This window comes from Chiloscyllium punctatum, chromosome 36 (genome assembly GCF_047496795.1).
Source record: "Chiloscyllium punctatum isolate Juve2018m chromosome 36, sChiPun1.3, whole genome shotgun sequence".
Lineage (NCBI taxonomy): Eukaryota > Metazoa > Chordata > Chondrichthyes > Orectolobiformes > Hemiscylliidae > Chiloscyllium > Chiloscyllium punctatum.
In genome coordinates, this window is record NC_092774.1 from 8,883,525 (window position 1) to 8,903,657 (window position 20,133).

Consider the following 20,133-nt stretch of genomic DNA (forward strand, 5'->3'; position numbering starts at 1 on the left):
TCTAAGCCAGCCGGAATGGCTCAGTCTGGCTGATTGGTGTTCACCATCGGCCGTTTCGTGACTCTGAAGACCAGGTACTGCACCGAGAAAACTGTATCACTGTTCATTGGAGTGGTTTTCGTCCTGAGCTGCATCATGAACCTGCCTTCAGACTAGTTCTACTAGCCTTTGTACATTGTGGACTGGGTGTTCCGGTTCTGTGACTTCAGATACTGGTACTGTAATTCATCTGCATGGAAGTCCTATTACTAGCTAAATCACAACTTGACGCCTTTTCTCCCCTTCCTCCTTATTCTGCTGCTCAGTGCCGTGTCTGTCAGACAGTTCTTGGCAGCCAGGAGTGCCCGAAGGAGGCTTCAGGTCCATCATACTGCTCTTCACTCGCTCGCTCAGCTTCCGACTTCTCAGGGTCACCTTTTTGTCGGGCACTTCTTCTCTGTGTAGGTTACAGGTGAGGAATACTGCAGCGGCTTGGATTTCACTGGCCCACAGTTTAATCTCCAAGAAACGACGAACATGATGAAGATACGAAGTTCCTGCACAAACGTCTTCATTTATGCAATATCCTAGAACAAGTGTTGAGATGAACTGAAGAAGGTGTTATTGTCTCTCTTCACACCTCTCGCTGAGTGCAAGTAATTTTGCCATGTTCGCCGTCGATCACAGTGGCTTAGTGTGTAACACACTGTCTCCATCTCAAAATTAAATTGCCTTTGTGCGTTCATGCTTCTGTCCTGGAATTATGGCCCGTCAATTTTCCAATCTTGATATCCTCTGTTACTAAGACCAACAGAAAATAAAACTAGCAGAAGATGTATTTTCAAGGATGAGATGCTAAACTGTGGACTATGCCTGTGATGAATATGTTACACTTCCAGTGGTCCGGGCTATATCATTTGTTATTCGTCTCTTTGTCTCCCATCACTCCTTCCCTCACAGTCACCATTCTTCCGTTATTTCCTTCCTTCTTCTCCCTCATTCCTGGCTCAGCACCACCACATCTACTTCTTTGAATCGTTCACGTTGCCTTTCATTTTGGCACAGTCCTGATGAACAGCTCATTGCGTCCTCAAGAATTATCTCGATAGGTTTCATGTTTTCGCTGGATCATACACTCCACGCCTCTCCTGGTAAAGCTCAGCTTTAATTTAAGTCTTTCACAGTATTAGCAGTATCCAAAGAACTCAGCGACCCCCACCCCAACCTCCCCACATAAAAACTCGACATATACACGTATATTCTGCCCTTCAGGTCTGTCGTGCTCGTTTACTTAACCACAAGAAAATCAAAGTTATTTTCATGACTTCCCAACGTTATATTTTGATTAATATTATACAAGACAAGCCGAAACAATGGTTTGCTTCTGCTTTAGACAACAACTAACACAATTGTCAGGTCCTGATTGTCATTTCTCTCCTTTCCCTCTGTGAATATTCTTAATGGAGTAAGGACACCATATGGTGGTGCATTCAGATAAATTAAGTGGGACGATGTTCAGTTACTGAAATTTAATATTTCTGGTATTTATTCCACAATAAATATGATATTATCACGAGGACAAACAATTGCTCATCCATTGCAAGTATTGTGGACATCGTCATTGTTATTTATCTGTTTTGAATGAAACGAAATAATTAAAAATATATACATATATTTAAACGTGTGTCACATACTGTAGGGAATTGAACATCTCCACCAAGTTTGTACGTATTCTTCATGTTGCAGTAGAGTTTGGACAGATAGAAGTTTCAACATTAGTGCAGGATGAAAACGTAACAGAAGAGATTAACTGAACACCGGCCTTTAACTTGCCATGTTCTTATCAGTGAGAGCACGGGGAAGTGGATCTGAGTCCACGAAAAGATCAGCCATGATTTTATAATGGTGGAGTTGGCGTGAAGAGCCGGACGGCCTACTCTTGCTCCACGTTCTTATATTCTAATGTTACTATGATCGTCAACTGGGGCACGCAGTTTTCTGATGAAGAGTCTCTGGACGCATAATTTTAACTCTGTTTTCCACCAACCGCAGCGACCAGACCTGCTGAGTTTCGACAGCAAACTGGATTTTGAGAAAATCCAAACCTTTTTGTCACTAATTTAATCTTTCCTGTGTTGCATCCTCCGCACAGTACAGTTTACTCCAACAGCTGAGACAGGCAATCGAAAATTGCTACGTCATCCAAGAGACGTTCCAGCCATTTTGTTGATCATAGATTTGCGCACTGAATTCAGTTATAACAGTGACCAGATATGAAGACCATCAGAAAATGCATCACCGTCCTTCCAATCATCAATACCCCCAGAATCCAGATTGCGAACACTTAAATCCCGCTCTGTTAATCTGGACATGTGTTAGGATGCTGATCCTATGATGATGAAAGTAAATCCTCTTCACTGAACTCGAAGGAGTACTAAAACCTCAAAGGAAAGTTTTCAAAGACATACTGAAGGTTTCCTTCCAAAAATGGGAGATATTTCAACACGTGGGAGATCGCCGTTCAGTAAGAACTGACTGGAATTTATTGCATCCAGGGACACAACTCTTTGAGAAAAGCCACGCACGAAATGAAACTTGGAACTGGAATTGTAGAAAGGAATGCCACCAATGTCGAAGCCAAAAGGTAATTACAACTCCCTCAGCAATGGCCAAATTCGTGGTCTTAAGTGTGGATCTTGGACTTGATACGTGTCATGCCAGGACCCACAGCAAAGTGGCCAATGACAAGGAATTTTCTCGCTTGAAGTCGAACGCTTTGATGAGTGATTTGAGAATCAAGACCAGTTTAGACACATTGCACCATCCACCAGAACGTGGTGGAGTGACGCCTATGTCCACCTGGGTAACACTCACATGTGGTGTTCTTTGCAACGCCAGTCTAGTTCATGTTTTAGCAGCTATCTTGCAGAGTTGAGTTTTTAACCGAGCCAAGAGCAGGTATAGTAACCTTCACAACGTGAACAAAAAGTGAAGAGAATAATTGATACTATTTAAATTGAGTCTTAAAAAGCCGAGCATTTTTCTGGAAAGGAAACCGTATTTGTTCCAATATGGCTGATTCATTATCATCTCTTTCCCTGTTGGAAATTTCTCTCTTTTCATTCACAGTTATTCCTCCATTTTATAATCCAATCTCGTGAAATGTGCCTTCATGCCTTGTGCGAGTCTTTTGAAGTCAACAGCTTGAACAAATACGACGAGGAACATCTGGTCAAATTTACCCAGGCTTCTGGAATACGACGAGTTGAAATACACTTTTTATGGGTGATGTACATCGCTGCAGCTCAGCGACTCAAAGCAGACCCTGTTCTGTTCTTTCACGCAGCACGTCTGATGACCAACATCAAATAATGACAATTACACTTTCTTCAGAATGAAACCCAAGACGACAAATTGAACCTTTTCAAACTTCAATGCCATGCATAGGATTGGAAGGACATTGTGACTGTCGACTTCTCAATATTTCGTCTCACGTGTGATCTGATCCGAAATGTTTCACTTTTTCCAGAACAAAAGGGTTACGCTGATTGGCAGAATGTACTAACTCCTGAGGGATGCCAAGTCCCACGTTCATTTTCTATTCAGCAGAATCACACTTTACTGGATCGAATGCCCAATTTCAGGAAATTTACTTTTGTGACGAGCTACCAAAATAGTACATTGTTTTTCTCAGTTATCACCATAAAGAAAAGAGCAACCCGATTGTCGATACACAGCTTAAATATCCAAATGTGATTCACAGACAAAGAATTAAGAAGTATGAGAAGAGGATTTTAAATGTTCATTTCAGTTCAGCCGAACAACAGAAACCTGTAGTGACTGAGACTTTTACTGGCGGCTCTGACTCATTAGGCAGCCGCGACTCAATGCTTTTAATTGGTTAGTGTGGTTCAGACATGAGTTACATCCAACCTAATTCTTAATATTTTAAAACATGTCAGCGTTATCCTTGACCCGTGAATCGATAATGTGCTATTCTGGAATGGTTAACGTGAAGTTACAGGGACAGTACTCAATAATGCACAACATGTTTGCCATTGTTCAGATTATTCCAATGTTTCATTATGAGAATCCTGTGGCAAGTTATTCTCTCAAACTGAATGCTGCAGTTCCATTCTACTGGAGGATTTTGCTGGATCAAAACTAGCTGTTGAATTTTCCATAGCAGCTCATCGCTGTCACTGCATTTTCTAACATCATCAAATGCACATTTTTTTGTGATTTAGATTCACGAAACTATTCTTTTATTTCAATAGAGGATATATAATAGTTAAAAATTTGTGTCCGAATGTGAAGTATCAGATATCACTGTGAGCTTGAGAATCACTTCAGGTATAGCCCGGATCTCACTGTTTACTGAACACACAATCATGTACAGAGATGCTCGTATAGTTTTTGTACAGGGTCAGCCCAGTTCTCATTCTCTGTGGGGCGCAGTGCGCAGTAATACACTGCGGAGTCTGTGAGTTCTGTACTCAACACGTTCAGTTTGATAGTGCGGTTCACAGGATCAAAATTCCAGGAAAGCCGGCCCAGTAGAAAGTTCCCCGTTTTCTCGCTGTATTGGTTTTTCTGTAGCAGAAACTGCACGGATCCGTTGGAAGGTTGACAGTACCAGTACAGGTAAGCAGTGTTGCTTGTGGTAGTGTAATTACAGAACAACAGCACATCGTCCCCCTCATTCAGTTTGATTGCAGCCGGTGTTTGTGAGACAGAATCGCCACGGCAAAGTCCTGGAAGAGCCATGAGTTATACAAAATTAAATAAGGCACGACAATATACGTAACGTCCAGAATTCGCCCATGTACCTTCATCTATAAACCGAGAAATACATGAGGGAAATCAAACTGGATTCCATTTCATATGGGGTGATCATTTCCCATTTCATCTCGCGAAACCTGTAGTGAAACATGAAAACTGTTGGTGGATATAAAACTCTCCCCTCGGTAAAATCATCTGAATTGCCTTCGACCTGTCTGGATTTCCAGCTGAACTCTTCCACTACCATTCGCTCATTTATATTCGCTCATTGTGTCAGACATTGTTCATTGTTGGGGCAAGTTTAGATCCAGATTTTTTTTTTATTTGAGAGAATGTATTGTTGCTTCTTTGTTGCGCAAATTGATTGAATAGAATTCAATTCTCAGCAAGGAGCTGAAGTACATAAATAAACAGTTGTTCAACCTACCAGTTAGAACGGCTGCAGTTGTGAGGAGTAAACCCAGAGCTCCTGGCAACATGTTTACAGAGAGTTCACGGTGAATGTGAACAGAACTGGCTGAAGGCAAAATGGTTCTCGTCAAGAGTTGGGTAATTCAAATTGAGTCATTTCCGGACCTCTGCTCGTTGGACCATTGTTGGCAAAGGCATCGTGTGAAAGCCAATGAGTACCAAGCTCCTTTGTTCTTCAGATGAGCCAATCAGCTTCAAGCTCATTTGAGCCCCAGTTCATATTATGACTGATGTGATAAACTAACAAAATTCAGAATACCATTGACTGGATCAGGAAAGTTCACTCAGTTTTCTCATCACAGTTGCTGTCATACCTGCGCGATTCTCGGGTAGTTTGTTTTTGTCTTGGATTTCCATCAACTGCAGTACTTTGTTATTTTTGTTTCACCAACTGGCGTGATTAGAATCAGGTGGTTCTCATTGACTATGAGATCATTCATTGGGATTGTTAAATTGATGGAGCCCTGGGCAATAGGTATAAATAGCAGATTTTGAGTCACCTCACTTCAGGGACAGACTCCAAACAGGCTATCTATGGCCAGTGTCCTGTCCACATATAAATGACGGGTGACTTGGTGACGAAATTTCAGTCTCTGTGCAGTTATTTCAAGAGCAAAGTAAATTTGTTCATCTATAAACAATAGTATGGACAGAGATTAAACCAAACGTTGTCCCATATCGAGTATTATTTCTGTAAACATTTATTCAAAAGGAATTAATTCATCCTGTTCGAATCTGAGAACTGTGGTGTCTCAGTTAATAAAGCTGGTCTCGCTCTTCGACAGTCACATTAGCTGATGCTCATGGGTCTGGGAGATTCTGATATAATAGTGAGGAAATAAATACAATTTATTTAATTTTTTTTTCAAATGTAACAGTACAATCGAATGTTGCTTCTGATGCATTTCCTGGTATGAAACGTTGCACATGCCTTTCATTAACTTTACTTTGTGCCATCGTAAACATAACTCCTGCATGAGTATCAAATACACTACAGTGCATCAAATACACGCCTCACCATCACATTGTCTCAGATTAGACAAGGCCAACTGATTACTCACGGAAAAAAAAGACATTCTGTTAACGTTTCCTTCATTTGAATGGGCATGGTGAAAGGGCAGAGGTACATGCTAATGTAAAATCCAAATCCTGACTAATGTCAATGTACGTTTACCAGGTTTACAACTGACACGAAAATAAGTAGCATGGCAATTGGTAATGACTATGACTTAAAGAGTCTCTTGAAGACAAATTCACAGACTGTTTCAAAGAGTGTCTCTATACCATACTCTGGCGAGATCTCCAGGAAACTTTCGAAAAAGAAATAAACAATTCATGAGTGGGAGGAAAAGCAAATCCTGAATTTTCATCGGCCATTCTCAAGATGATAGCATGGCGGCTCAGTGGTCCGCAGTGGTGTTTCATAAAACCAAAGAAACACGTTCCATTTCAGCCTCAGGCAGCTGTCATGATGGAGGGTTCATGTTCTCCCTAAAGTTGCATGGGTTTCCTATGGGTGTTCAGGTTTCCTCGCACAGTTCAAAGGCGGGCAGCTTAGGTAACTTAGACGTAGGAGATGCAGGGGGAAGTTGGGTATAGATGTGATTTTCTTCAGATGCTTGGTGTGGACTCAATGGGCCGAATGGCGTGCATCCACACGGCAGGGATTCCATGTTTTAATGTGTATACGTATTGACCTTTTTAAAATGTCTTTATTGGTAGGCTGTAGGCACCGCTGTCTGGCCAGCGTTTATTAACTGTCCCAAATTGTCCTTGTGAAGGTGGAGGTGAGATGCCTTATTAAACTGCGGCGGTTCACCTGCTTTGGGTTCGACCTACAATGCCAAAGGGGGGACGGAATTATCGGTTTTTGAACAAGTGAATGCCTGTCAATGCTCTGCCAATCAAACTGGCTGCATTGTCCGAGATGGTGTCAAGAATCTAAAGACTTGTTGTAGCTGCACTCATCCAGACAATTGGGGAATATTCCATCACAATACTGAGGTGGGCCTTGCAGATGATGGGCAGGATTTCGGGAGATAGGAAGTATATGTTACTCCCCGCATTAACCAGCTCGTGTTGCTGCTGCATTTCTGCATTGTGTCCAGTTGAGTTTTTAATCATTAAAATCCGCACGAGGTAGACAGTGAGAGATTCGGTGAAGTTAACATAGCGTTAAAGGACATGCCACTTTTCTTGGTTCATGTTTCCTTCAACTGTGATTTGACCTGATCTTTAACACAACGCTTGCTAGTTTTCACTTTCTACCATGTTTTCTTCAACCGTTTGTCATCATTCTGCCCTCTGCAAGTATTATGAAAGTATCTCTCCACTTTTTCTCTTTTCCATCACACTTTCAAGTGTGCAAACATTTACTTCTTTCACCTCCATCCGCATCCCCATCTGTCTTCACTTCTGACCGTCTTTAAATTTACCTGTTGCGTACATTCTGGTGTATTTTGCTCACATTTCTATTATCTCAGATTTTGGCGCCAAGAATTAGTAACACTGAAACTTCAAAATCACCAGACTGAAACTCCCACTCTGTGCTGGTTTTAGTACACGCTCTCCATCTGTTTGTAACACTGTGCCTTCATTGCACAGAGATAGATTGCCGTGTCATTCAGTCTGACGTCTTTCACAGTCAGTGTACTGAGTTTGTAGCCTCCACTAATTGAAGCAGTGATCCTCTCGGGCTGATCATTTTCCCTTTTGGCCATCACCAGATGCTGGGGTGGCTGGTTCCGCACCTCTCTGTACCAATACATTGCGTTCGAAATACTGGCAACGGAGCAATTCATGAACACAATTCCCACTTCACGAACAACCATCCATGAAGGAACTTGCGTTACATCGCCTTCTCCAGTCACATCCCTGGAAGTCAGAGTGGAAAACATCAGGAAGATTCTGCTAATTCGGAACATTATCAGATTGTAAGATCAGCAGCAAAAGCAATTGTCCACGGGGTTCTGTTGAGGACCTGGAGGTAACTGTTACATTTACACAAGTAAATATCGAGAACAATGCACGCTTGACGTCTAGCGCAGACTCGCTTTGCTGTCGGAGTTGCAGAAGCTAAGTCTTGGTGTTTGTTCCTGTAACAAGCCTCTGACAGTGAAAAGTGCTCACGGTCTGGAAGGTCATTCCTCCTTCAGCCGGCATCGTCAATATTTATCCCAGGTTCACACTGCCATCTAGTTGCATGAACAAATAATTGCGACATCCACATTCTCGCACCAATTACACTTCACGCGATACTACTCAATGAAAGCAGATATGTCTTCCTTCCCAGAAGAACACTGTGAGCAGATGAGAATCTGCATTTCAATTTCATTTGCCGCATCCAACGATTTCAGACAATGATCCTCCTGCCTTGTAATCAAAGCTTTATTCCTCAAGGCAATTTTTGATTCATGAAGCAGTAGAATCGAAAGCTGCTTTTGCTGCATTTACTGGGTAGATATATTATAATCGCATTTATTTAACTTTACTTTATCTTATTGTAAAGGTAACTCCTATATCTATATCAGATGCACTGTAGTTTGTCAAGTCAATGCCTCATGGCCACATTGTTCTGGACAATTAGAGGAAGGTGTCATCATTGCTAGCCACTCCCATACAGGATTGCCAAATATTTTCAAAGGAAAGAAAACACAAATTGGTAAAGTCTCCAACACCTGAAAAGGAATGGTGTAAGAGCAGAGGTAAGTGACAACGTGAGATCCAAATCCTGATACGTTTACAGATGACACAAATATAAATGGTAAGTGTTGATAATAATTCAAAGAGTCCGTACGAAAACCATGTTATCACCTGCTCCAGTGAGTGTGACTAATGCGTACTCTGATGAGATCTCTTGCAATTTTGCAGCTCCAAGAAATGAGTAATTTATGAATTAGTGCAATACCAAATCATGAATTTCCAGGAAACATTCCACAGATGATGGCATTGTGGCTCAGTTGTTCGGACTGCTGCCGACCAGCACCAAGCACTCAGGTTCTACTTCAGCTTCAGGTGTCAGTCTGCACATTTTCCCTGTGTCTGCGTCAGTTACCTGCCGGTGTTCTGGAATCCTCCTACAGTCCAAACGTGTAGCTGAATTAGCCACAGGCGATGCATGGAGAGTTTGGGTGTGTTTTTCTTCAGAGACTCGATGGTTCCAATAACCTGCTGCCATTGTGTCGGGATTCTGTGTTCAGAGTGCTAAAACGTTTTTTTTCAATTTGTGAGATGTGGGCGTCGCTGGCTTGCCAGTATTTATTGCCCATTCCTAGTACGTGTTAAGGATTTTCTGGCGAGCTGCCGCCTTGAAATGCTGCAATCCACGTGCTGTCTGTGTTCGCATAATACCATTGGGCAGGGATTTCCAGGATTTTCACTAAGCGACAGTGATGGAACGCTGATATATTTACTCGTTAAGATGGTGATTGGCTTCGATGGGAACTTGAAAGTGGTAGTGTTCCCAAACATCTCCTGGCCCAGGAAGTGTTTGTGGGTTTGGAAGGTAGTTTGGAACGATCGTTGGTAAAGCACTGCAGTGAAACTTGCAGGTCGTGCACACTGAATGGCGATAGTGGAGGGAGTGGAAGCCTGTGTGTGCGGTGCAAATCAAATGGACTGATTTTTTCTTGTTTGGTGTCAAGATTCTTGAGTAGAGCTGGGGCTGCGCACATTCAGGCAGGTGCCTTGTAATTGTGGGCATTCTTAGAGCAGTCTGACCTGCTCTTGTACCCAGTGTGTTTATGTGGTGAGTCCTGTTAAGTTATTTGTCATTAAATCTCCCAGGGTGTTGACACTGGGGCATCCAGTGTTGATAACATCACTTTAAAGGAAAATCTATCATATTTTCTTCATGCTTCCTTTTATTGTGATTGAAGCTGACCTTTAAACTCTGTGCATCATGCTTCATATTTTTCACTTGCTTCCAGTTCTTCTTCAACAGATTCCCAACATACTGCCCTCTGCAAGTATTATTAAAGTATCTCTATACTTTCTTTTTTCTCTATCAGTTTTCTGCTTTGCAAATATACACTTCCTTCACTCCCGTTCGTATATACAATTGTCTTCACTGCTGACCATCTTTAACTTTATTTTGTTCGCATCTCCCATATCTAGGCTTTTGGGGCATAGAAATAATCACAAAGATACTTCAAAATGAACATACTGGAAGTCCCAATCTGTGCAGGTTTTAGTACACGCTGTCCATATGTTTGTGACACTGTGCCTTCGTTGCACAGAGGTAGGTGGCGGTGTCATTAAGTCTGGTGTCTTTGACAGTCAGGGTACTGGTTTTGTAATCTCCACTGATTGAAGCGGTGATCCTCTTAGGCTGATCATTGTCTCTTTTAGCCATCACCAGATACTGGGGTGGCTGATCAGGGAGCTGTCTATACCAATGCACCTTGGTAGTTGTTCTGGGAAAAGAGCAATTCATGGACACAATGCCCATTTCACGAACAACCATCCACCAGGGGAGTTGCTTCACTTCACCTTCTCCAGTCACCACCGTGGCCATCAGACTGGAAAACATCAGGAGGATTCTGAAAATTTGGAACATTATCAAATTGCAAGAACAGTGGTGAAAGCAATTGTCCACATGTCTCTGGTGAGGGATCAGAGAGAAATGTTATTCTTAGAAGAGTACGTACCTGGAATAATGCATGCTTTACGTCTAACTCAGACCCGCCTTCTGTTAAAGTTGCAGAAGAAGTTGAGTCTTGGTTTTTGGTTCTGTAGTACACCTCTCATACTCACAGTTGCTCACACTGTCTGGAAGTCACTCCTTCTCCAGCTCTCATTTTCAATATTAACAGATGCGCACTGCCCTCTAGTGTCCTATATACGTAATTGTGACATTCACTCATTATAGTTCACTGGATACTGCTTAAAGAAAAAAAATCTGCCCTCCTTTCCGGTAGAACGTGTGAACCAGTGAGATCCTGCATTTCAAATTCGTTTGCACCATCCAACGATTTCGGAATGCGTTCCTCCTGCATTGTAACCAAAGCTTTCTTCGACACAGCGATTACGCTCGGAGAACTGTCCCCACATTCATCCTGAAATATCGATGTGTACTTGAAATTGTGCGAATCCTCAAACTGTTCCACTATATTTCTGGCAGGTATCACGTGCGAATCCATGATGAAAGGTAGCATCACCTTCATGTACCCGAGAAGGGGGAGCGGGAAGAAATTAGAAACTTTTGGCCAATATCATTGCTGAATGCAGACTACAAGATCCTGTCTGAGGTCATCGCCAAAGAGGTCAGCGAGATCCACCCTGCCGTACCAGGTAAAATGACCTCAGGGTGCCTCAGTATCCTCAGGGATGCAAACGCCTAAACGGATGACACGAGGGTGAATATCTGCATCACCAGCCCGGACCAGGAGAAGGCCAATGACGGGATGGATATCGTACACTGACATGCAAGAGGTGCTCTCCAAAAATTGATTTCAGGAGGGAATCTACAAATGGATTTGACTGCTCTGCACCAACATTGTCAGTGCAGTCTCAGACAATGGGTGGGAATCAGAAAGCCTCCTGATCAGATCCAGGGTCAAGCAGGGCTGTCCACACTCTCTGGCCTTTTTCATGTGTTGTATACAGCTCTTTACTGAGTACCCCAGGAAGAATATGAGTCTGAGAGGGGTGACGATTGCAGGCTGCGGAGGCCAGCAGTTCAAACCATCCCTGTACACTGATGGTGTTTCGTTTCAACTGTCCTCTGGAGCCAAGGTCAATCGAGGCAAGAGTGGAAGCCATGTTCTTTGGGAATTGGGCCGACTGATCGTTCGTTCCCTTCAGCGTCAGAACAGAAAATTGCAAGTTGCTCAGAATATCATTCAGAGCATGCACAAAATGTTGAGAGGAGAGAGGCACCAAAATAAAGCACGAACTGGTCTTTTGGGAACACTGCGCCCTCAGTATTGTGGGTAAAAACCTGGTCATCAGGCCTGAGGTATTCTCTCTGTTGTTGGACACGGTGTAGGTCTGGCCCATTCCCTGAACCTGCGCTGTTTCAGTCACCCAAGCCATTTTCCACTTTATCTGGAAGCCTAATATCGATCGGGTCTGGAGGGACTCCATGTACAAAACTATGGGGAAGGGGAGTAGATATTTGTCCAACGTTGCCCTTATCCTGGGAGCCACTTTTTTGTGTGGCTGCATCAAGCAGTGTGTCGATCCTCGATACGTAAACATCGAATGTCAATATGCACTGAGGTTCTACCTGCCCCCAGTGTTGTCAATGATGTTCCTGGCCTCATAGCTACGGAATTCTCCACGTCGGCGGACCATCCCGTGTCATCTGCCCTGCATCAAGAAAGTTGCAAAGTGAAAAATCTTTGACCATCAGTCTATCAAGAAGTGGTAAGCATATAGCATTCTCAAGACACTGACAGAAAAGTGGATCATGTCCGGAGGTTCCCTGAGCAGACGCTCACAGAAATTTCGCAAAATGCCTCCTCACCAGAACTTTCTAACAAGTACCAAGGTATCGCTGGGCTGGTGGTGAGAAGGGCACTAACTGTCAGATCCTCCATGCACATACAGTCAACCCTGCACCAGTGCACACTGCCTTTAAAGGGTTGTGAGGGATTAGAATGTCAGACAATTCCTTCTGGATTGTGACTTTGCAAATGGAGTCTGGAGGAAGTGCAATTATTTATGTCAAGGGTCGACTCGAACAGATCTGTGACACTGGGACGCACATCGAAGGACCATCAGGTTGGTGAAGAATGCTCTTTGATATGCCCGAAATGTGTTGATCTGCCAGAACAAGGAGTTGGCCCCCATGAGTATTGAAGACTGGCACATCCCAAGGTCACTTACATGGTCAGGGACCCACTAAACCTTGGGGCAGCCGCAACCAAGATGCAATGGGGAAAGAACACTGTCTGAGGTCTTTCTGCTGAAGGTAAATGGGTGTCTGTTCTGTTATTGGATCCTGCTCGTGCCTTAAGTATTAGTATATATTAGTATTGTATGAGGAAGACAAGTGTTGGTTTTCTGGGTAGATTCAACGTCCAATTTTTTTAGTTTTTTTTACTTGATGTGCAACTATATCTAACTGAACTGCTTTTGTGACAATGCATGCAGACAGATTTATAATGAATAAGGTACATTTTTGAAATGAAGAAAATGTATTTTTATTTCTGTTAGGTACAACATTCCCAAAGGAAGGTCGACGTTGAGAGCTCATTACAGTGAATCACTTCGTTGGGATCTGTCAGAAATCACTCTCCTCCGCCTCTCTCATACACACACAAATGCATGTGTCGGCACACACACGCACACTTCATTCATCTCCATCTTCTAGTGGGTGTAATAGATTCTTTATACTGGAGTCTATAAGAAAGTGAAATCTGAAGAGTTTAGAGTAGAGGTTGAGTCATGGTTCGTGTGAAAACTGGAAGGGTGTAGGATAAGAGTGGCAGAATTAGGCTATTGGGCCCATCGAATCTGTTCTGCCATTTGATCATGGTTAATATGTTTCTCGAATCCATTCTTCTGCCTTCTCCCTGCAAGCCTTGATTCCCTGATGGACCAAGAAGCCATCTATGTCTCTTTTCAATGCATTCAATGAGTTGGTCTCCACGACTTCTGCAACAATGAGTTCTACAGATTCTCCACCCTCTGGTTGAAGAAATTCCTTCTCATTTCAGGTCTAATGGGTCACTCTATTCAATTTCTCAGTATTCGGCAAGTTTAAATCAGATTTCCCCATCCTTCCAAACTCCATCAAGTCCAGATTCAGATACTTCAACCACCTCTAACATGACAAGATATTCACCCTGGGTTCATTCTTGGAAGCGTTCTCTGAATCACCTCCAAGACCAGCACATGCTTCCTTAGAAATCAGATACAAAAATGCTCACAACTTTCAAAATGCTGTCTGACCAGAGCCTTACACAGCCTCAGTCATGCATCCCTACTCTTGCATTCTGATGCTCTCAAAATGAATGATGACATTTCATTTGCCTTCGGAACTGCCAACTCATAGAGTCATTCAGTACTGAAACAGTCACTTCAGCTGTGCTGCACACACATCCCAATCTGATCTAGTCTCACTGATGTGCTTGCTTAGCTTAATATTTATGCTTGTGTGTGTGTGCACGCATCTCTGTGCGTTTTATGTTCATGTGCTTGTGTGTGTGAATCTCTGTTTTTCTATCTGGGTGTTTCTTTCTGTCTGTGTGTGTGCCTGCATGAGTATGTATTTCTATGTGTGACGAAGCATTGTGCGTTTCTGTCTGGAAACTCATTTCTGCACTCAGTTTGGGAAACATCGATGGAGGTTGCTCTCATCTGCTTCAAATGACATTATGTCACCACCTGCTGGCGGATCCACGCTACTGCACGAGCGATAAATTTTTAATAAGGCATTTTTGTGAGGGATCCTCTTGGGAATTTTCTTGTTGTTTACTTTCTGATTTTCGGGGAATGGAGCTAAAACCAAGGTCCATGGATTAAAAATGAGGAGGCATACTGTAAAACAGAGATTAGTGGAAGCCATTCTGAGGCAGCTGAATTCATGGCATCGTTTTTGGCTCTTTGCAGAGGGAGGGAGAAAGAGGTATAGAAATGTAATTGTGACAGGAGAATCAGTCGTAAGGGAATAGATGGGCGTTTTTGTGGGTGGATACAAGAGTCTAGAATGGTGTGCTGGCTGCCTAGTGCTGGGATGCTCGATGTCTCAGAGCAGTTGCAGGACATTATGGAGGGGACCCCTTGCTATGAACAACATACGAAAAATACTAGCTTGAGATTCCAAAAGCAGAATGTATAGAACTCGGAAAAAAGTTGAAATACAGTACCTTCAAAGGTACTCACCTCAGGATTACTACCAGTGTAATGACGGAGTCAGAATCGAAAAGCAGGATGTCTATGTTGAACACCTGGCTTAAAAGATGGTGTACAGGACGTTGTCAGATTGCTCGGACATTGGGACCGGTTCTGGGGGAGTTCGGATCTGCACAAACTAAACTGGTAACACTTGGGCAGGTCCAAGACTGATGCTTTGGGGAATTAATTGGTCAGACTGGTTGAGGAGGGGTAAACCTCGTGTGACAATGGAATGTGCACTAGAGGAGTAGAGCAGCAAATGCAGAAAGGAAGGGAGATGTAGAAGCATGACAAATATGACGAAGGAAAAGAGCAGGAAAGGTAACGCTGCAGAAAAGACCAGGGGAGATGGTCTGAAATTCATATCTTTCAAAGTGAGAAATATAAGTGGAAGGGATAGGACCTGTCAAAGCAGGAAGTTGGAAGTTGTGTGTGGATTCTGTGGAGATGAGAGTGGTGCTGAACTGTGATGCTTCACTCAAGAACGCGAAAATATTGTAGAGGAGAAGGCTGAGATATGGGCAATTAGGCTTGAAACGATTGAAGTTATTAAGGAGGAGGTGGAATCAAATGTAGGAGGTGTGAAACTAGATAGGTCCCCTGCGCTTGATGGGATTTTTCCGAGAATTCTCTGGGAAGATAGGGGGAGATGGCGGAGCCTGTGGCCTTCATCTTTGATTCGACATTATCTACAGGTTTCAGGCCAGACGAGTGGAGGATTGCAAATGTTGTGCACTTGTTCAAGAAGGACAGTTGAGATGACAAAGCTAATCATAGACCAGTGAGAATTATTTCTGTTGTAGAAAAAGGTTTGGAAAGGTTTATAAGAGATAGGACTTAAAATCACCCTGCAAGCAACAATTTGACTGGAAAAAGTCAACATGAATTCATCAAGGGAAGGTTGCATCGCACAAATCTCATTGAGTTTTTTTGAGAAGGTGACCAAGAATGTGGATGAGGGTAGGGCAGTTGATGTCTTGTTCATGATAGTCAATAAAGCTGTTGATACATTTCCACATGATAAGCTATTGGAGAAAATGTGGAGACATGGGAAGGAAGGTGATTTAGCAGTTTGGATTAGAAACTGGCTTTCTGTAAGAAGGCAACGAGTGGTGATTGATGGAAAATATTCTGCCTGGAGTCCAGTTACTAGTGGTGTATCTCAAGGATCTGTTTTGGGACATTTTATAAACGACGTGAACGCAGGCATAGGTGGATGAGTTAGTATATTTGCAGATGGTACAAAAGTCGGTGGAGTGGTGGGTAGTGTGGAAAAATGATGCAGGTTGCAAGGATAAACTGCAAAATTGGTCAAAAAAGTGGAAACTGGAGTTCAATGTTAGACCAATGTTAGGTGACTCACTTTTGGAAGAATAACAGGAAGGCAGAATATTGGTTCAATGGAAAGATTCTTGGGAGTGTGGATGTGCAGATTGGTATTGAAAAGCAAAAGGTTTTGTGTGCCTGAAAAAGCATTCAGGTAGATAGGTCCTCAGGACCTGGTGGGATTTATCCCAGAATATTCAGAGAGGCACATGAAAAACATGCTGCTGCATTGACAAACATCCTTGTATGCTCTTTGGATACAGGCATGATCCCAGAGGACTGCAGAATAGACAATGTTGTCCCATTGTTGAACAATAGTAGCAAGGAAAGTTTAGGAAATTACACGCCTGCGCGTTTCACATCAGTGGTAGGGAAATTATTGGAAAACATTATCAGCGACAAGATCTTTCAGTATTCAGGATCAATTGGTCTGAATCGTGATAAATAGCACGGTTTTGTGCAGAGGAGGTTGGGACTAATTAACTTGCTTGATTTTTTTTAGAAGGTAATGAAGATCACTAATGAGAGAAATGTAGTTGATGTGGTCTACATGGACTGAATTAAGGCTTTTCTCAAGGTCCCTCATGGCAGGCTGGTGCAAAAGGTAACGTCACATTGCAATCAGGTGAGCTGGCAAGATGAATACAGAACTGGCTTAGTCATAGGAGACAGAGGGTAGCGGCAGAAGGATGTTTTTCGGAATAGAGACTTGTGGCTAGTGGGGTTGCACATGGATCAATGCTCTGACCTCTGCTGATCGCGGTCTACATAAATGACTTGGAAGAAAACGTGACTGGTCTAACAAGTAAGTTTGAGGACCATATGATGATTGGTTGGCGTTGCAGATAGTGAAGAGGGCTCTCAGAGAATATAGCAGGACATAAATCATTTGGAGGCATGGACAGGAAAAAGGCAGATTGAGTTTTATTTGGACAGATGTGAGGCGATGAATTTTGAAAGGTCAAGTACAGATGGAAATTTAAAAGGGAATGGCAGAACTTGTAGGATTCTTGATATGCTGAGGGATATGGGTGTGCAGGTCCACGGATCACTGAAGGTGGCAGTTCAGGTAGATAAGGTAGCAAAAAAAGGCCTATGGCGTGCTTGCCTTCATTTGAAATGGCATTGAATATAAGGACAGAAAGATATGCTGCAACGTTATGGAACCTCAGTAAGGCCACGATTGAAATCTTGATAAAGTTTTGGTCACACACTACCGGGAAAATGAGGCCGCAATGGAGAGGATGCAGAAAAGGTTTACAATGATGTTGCCTGGTAAGGGGGAGTTTTAGCTAAAAGCGTATTGTGGCATAAAACAAGCTTCCGGCCAGAGCTTCGTCCTGTGATGGACAGAAGTTGGGACAAAGGGGGATCCTACACTACACAACCAAGAGTACAGAGCACTGGCAAGCGTTTACCACAGAAGTTATGGATAGCTTAGGTATACACCACTTTAAATCCAGTGTGGATCATCCTGAATCCCAGCGGTCTTTACAAAGTTGGCATCAGACCTTGAAGACCATGTTGAGAACATACTTTTAGGATTTCTTGAATGATTGGGATAAAGAAAGCCCATTGTTTACCATTAGAAATTCCCCAAACGAATCGACTAAGGTTACTCCCTTTGAGTGAATATTTGGTCGTGAAGTGAGAGGCCCTTTGAAATTAATTAAATACAAATTGACAGAACCAAAGGCAGAGTTCTTGCACTTACATTTGGTATCGGAGGTGAGGGAGAGATTAAACTGAGTCGGTGAGTTAGGTAAGCAGCACCTGTAGAGGGCACAGTATAGAATGAAGCAGGTGGCAGCTGAAAGCTCTGAGACTCGAACGTTTTCCTGAGGGGATAACGTATTACTACTGTCACCAGTGAAAGGAGATCCAGTCAAAGCCAGGTCTAGTGGTCCCTATCAAATTGAGAAAGCGTTGACTCGGGCGAACTATTTAGTAAAGATGCCTGATAGAAAGAGAGACGTATTGGGTATGTCATGTGAACATGTTTAAACCATATTACACTGGAGAGAAAGAATTAAAGAAACAGGTGTTAGTTACTGCCCCCCAGAGGGATGAATCAAATCCAGACGATATGGGGTTTGAAGTGCCTCAAAATACATTAAATGATGAAGAAGTCTTTCGGGCATGGGATAGATTAGTAAGCTATCTGTCTCAGGAGAATAGAATGCAGTTCAAAAATTTATTACTGCAGTACACAGACATAAATAAGAATCAGATGGGGAGGACTAAAGCTATTGTGCAGGAATACACATAGGAAATGCTGCTCCAATAAAACAACACCCCTTATCAGCTTAATCCTTTCTAAACCAGACAGGTCCAGAAGGGGCTGGAACATCATCGACGAGAACATCATCGGACCAAGCCAGAGCGAGCGGACTTCGCTGATTTTCTTTGTTCCCACTCCGGATGGGACACAAAAGTTCTGCGTGGATTTTCAGAATGTCAACACCATTACAAATCCGGACTCATATCCAATCCCTATATTGGAGGATACTATCGAGAAAGTCGGACAAGCCAGTTACATCACCAAGTTGGACATAATGTGTGATTTCTGGAAGATACCTTTGTCAGAGTTGGCGAAAGCAATTTCTGCGTTTATAAACCACAAATGGGCTTTCCCAGTTTAAAGGAACGCCTTGTGGAATTAAGAACGGGCCCGCCATATTCCAAAGACTCATCAAGAGAGTTGTGGCTGTTTGAACAAACTGTGCAGTCCATTTGGACCATGTAGAGAACTTTAATAAGTCCTGGAAAGATCACATAGTACAGCTGACGGAGCTCTTGGAATAATTATGAGAGGCAAAAGTGGTAATAAACTTAAATAAAATGGAATTCGTAAAAGCAGAGGTGACGATCTTGGGGCATAATAGCGGCCATGGAAGGATGACTCCAAGAAATGCAAACAGGAAAACCATCGAAAAATTTCCACGACCAGCCTCGAAGAAAGAGCTGCTTCGATTCTTGGGCACAGCGGATTCAATAAGACGTTTGTTCCAAACTTCAGCAGCGTTGTGGCACCATTAACTGATTTGCTCAAGAAGAACACAAAGTTTAGGAGGACAGAACTATTCCAGGAGACTGTCGACTATTTGTAATCGATATTAAACACCAAACCAGTTTTAACTTCACCAAATTTTTCAAAATCTTTTAAACTCAGCATCAATTCTAGTGACATTGGAGTTGAAGCGGTACTCCTGCAAGAACATGCGGTTGGGACTGAACTGCCAGTTGGTTACTTTTCGAAGGAGATCAACATCCACCAGAGGAAATGCGCCAGAATCGAAAAGGAACTATTGAGTTTGCTTCTGGCTTTCCAACACTTGAATGTGTATGTCATGATCAATGAGTCCGAGACAGTTGTGCACACTGACCACAACTTGCTTCCATTCTTAGAACGTTTTAAATATTAGAATATGAGACTGTTTCGTTGGAGTCAGATTGATTAAAAAATCATACATTTTCCTGGTCAGAAGAACGTCATCACAGATGCGTTATCACGGATTTAACTGATGGAGTTTAGGTGAGATTTGTCTTTATTTAATGTTTTATATATATGCAGATGTAGAGGAAGAAGTTAAGGTGAACTTGTATTCAAGTTCCCTGTATGTTAGGATAATGCGTTTAGAAAGTAAAAAAAAAGGTATCTTTTCACGATTATAGTTAATTATAATAGTTTATTTTGTCTTAAGTGGGGAGTTGTGATGATGATACGGGTGT

The 20,133-nt window shown here is 42.6% G+C and overlaps 3 gene segments (V, D, J or C); all 3 read right to left on the reverse strand.

Moving 5' to 3' along the window:
- Positions 1 to 4,368: 4,368 nt before the first annotated feature.
- LOC140459970 (T cell receptor alpha variable 19-like) lies at positions 4,369 to 4,746 on the reverse strand. The segment is given in 1 exon segment: positions 4,369 to 4,746. A coding segment is annotated over 1 exon segment (378 nt).
- A 3,041-nt stretch (positions 4,747 to 7,787) lies between these two features.
- Positions 7,788 to 8,156, reverse strand: LOC140459971 (T cell receptor alpha variable 26-1-like). The segment is given in 1 exon segment: positions 7,788 to 8,156. A coding segment is annotated over 1 exon segment (369 nt).
- A 2,264-nt stretch (positions 8,157 to 10,420) lies between these two features.
- On the reverse strand, positions 10,421 to 10,894 carry LOC140459972 (T cell receptor alpha variable 12-3-like). The segment is given in 2 exon segments: positions 10,421 to 10,772; positions 10,881 to 10,894. Coding segments are annotated over 2 exon segments (366 nt in total).
- Positions 10,895 to 20,133: the final 9,239 nt, after the last annotated feature.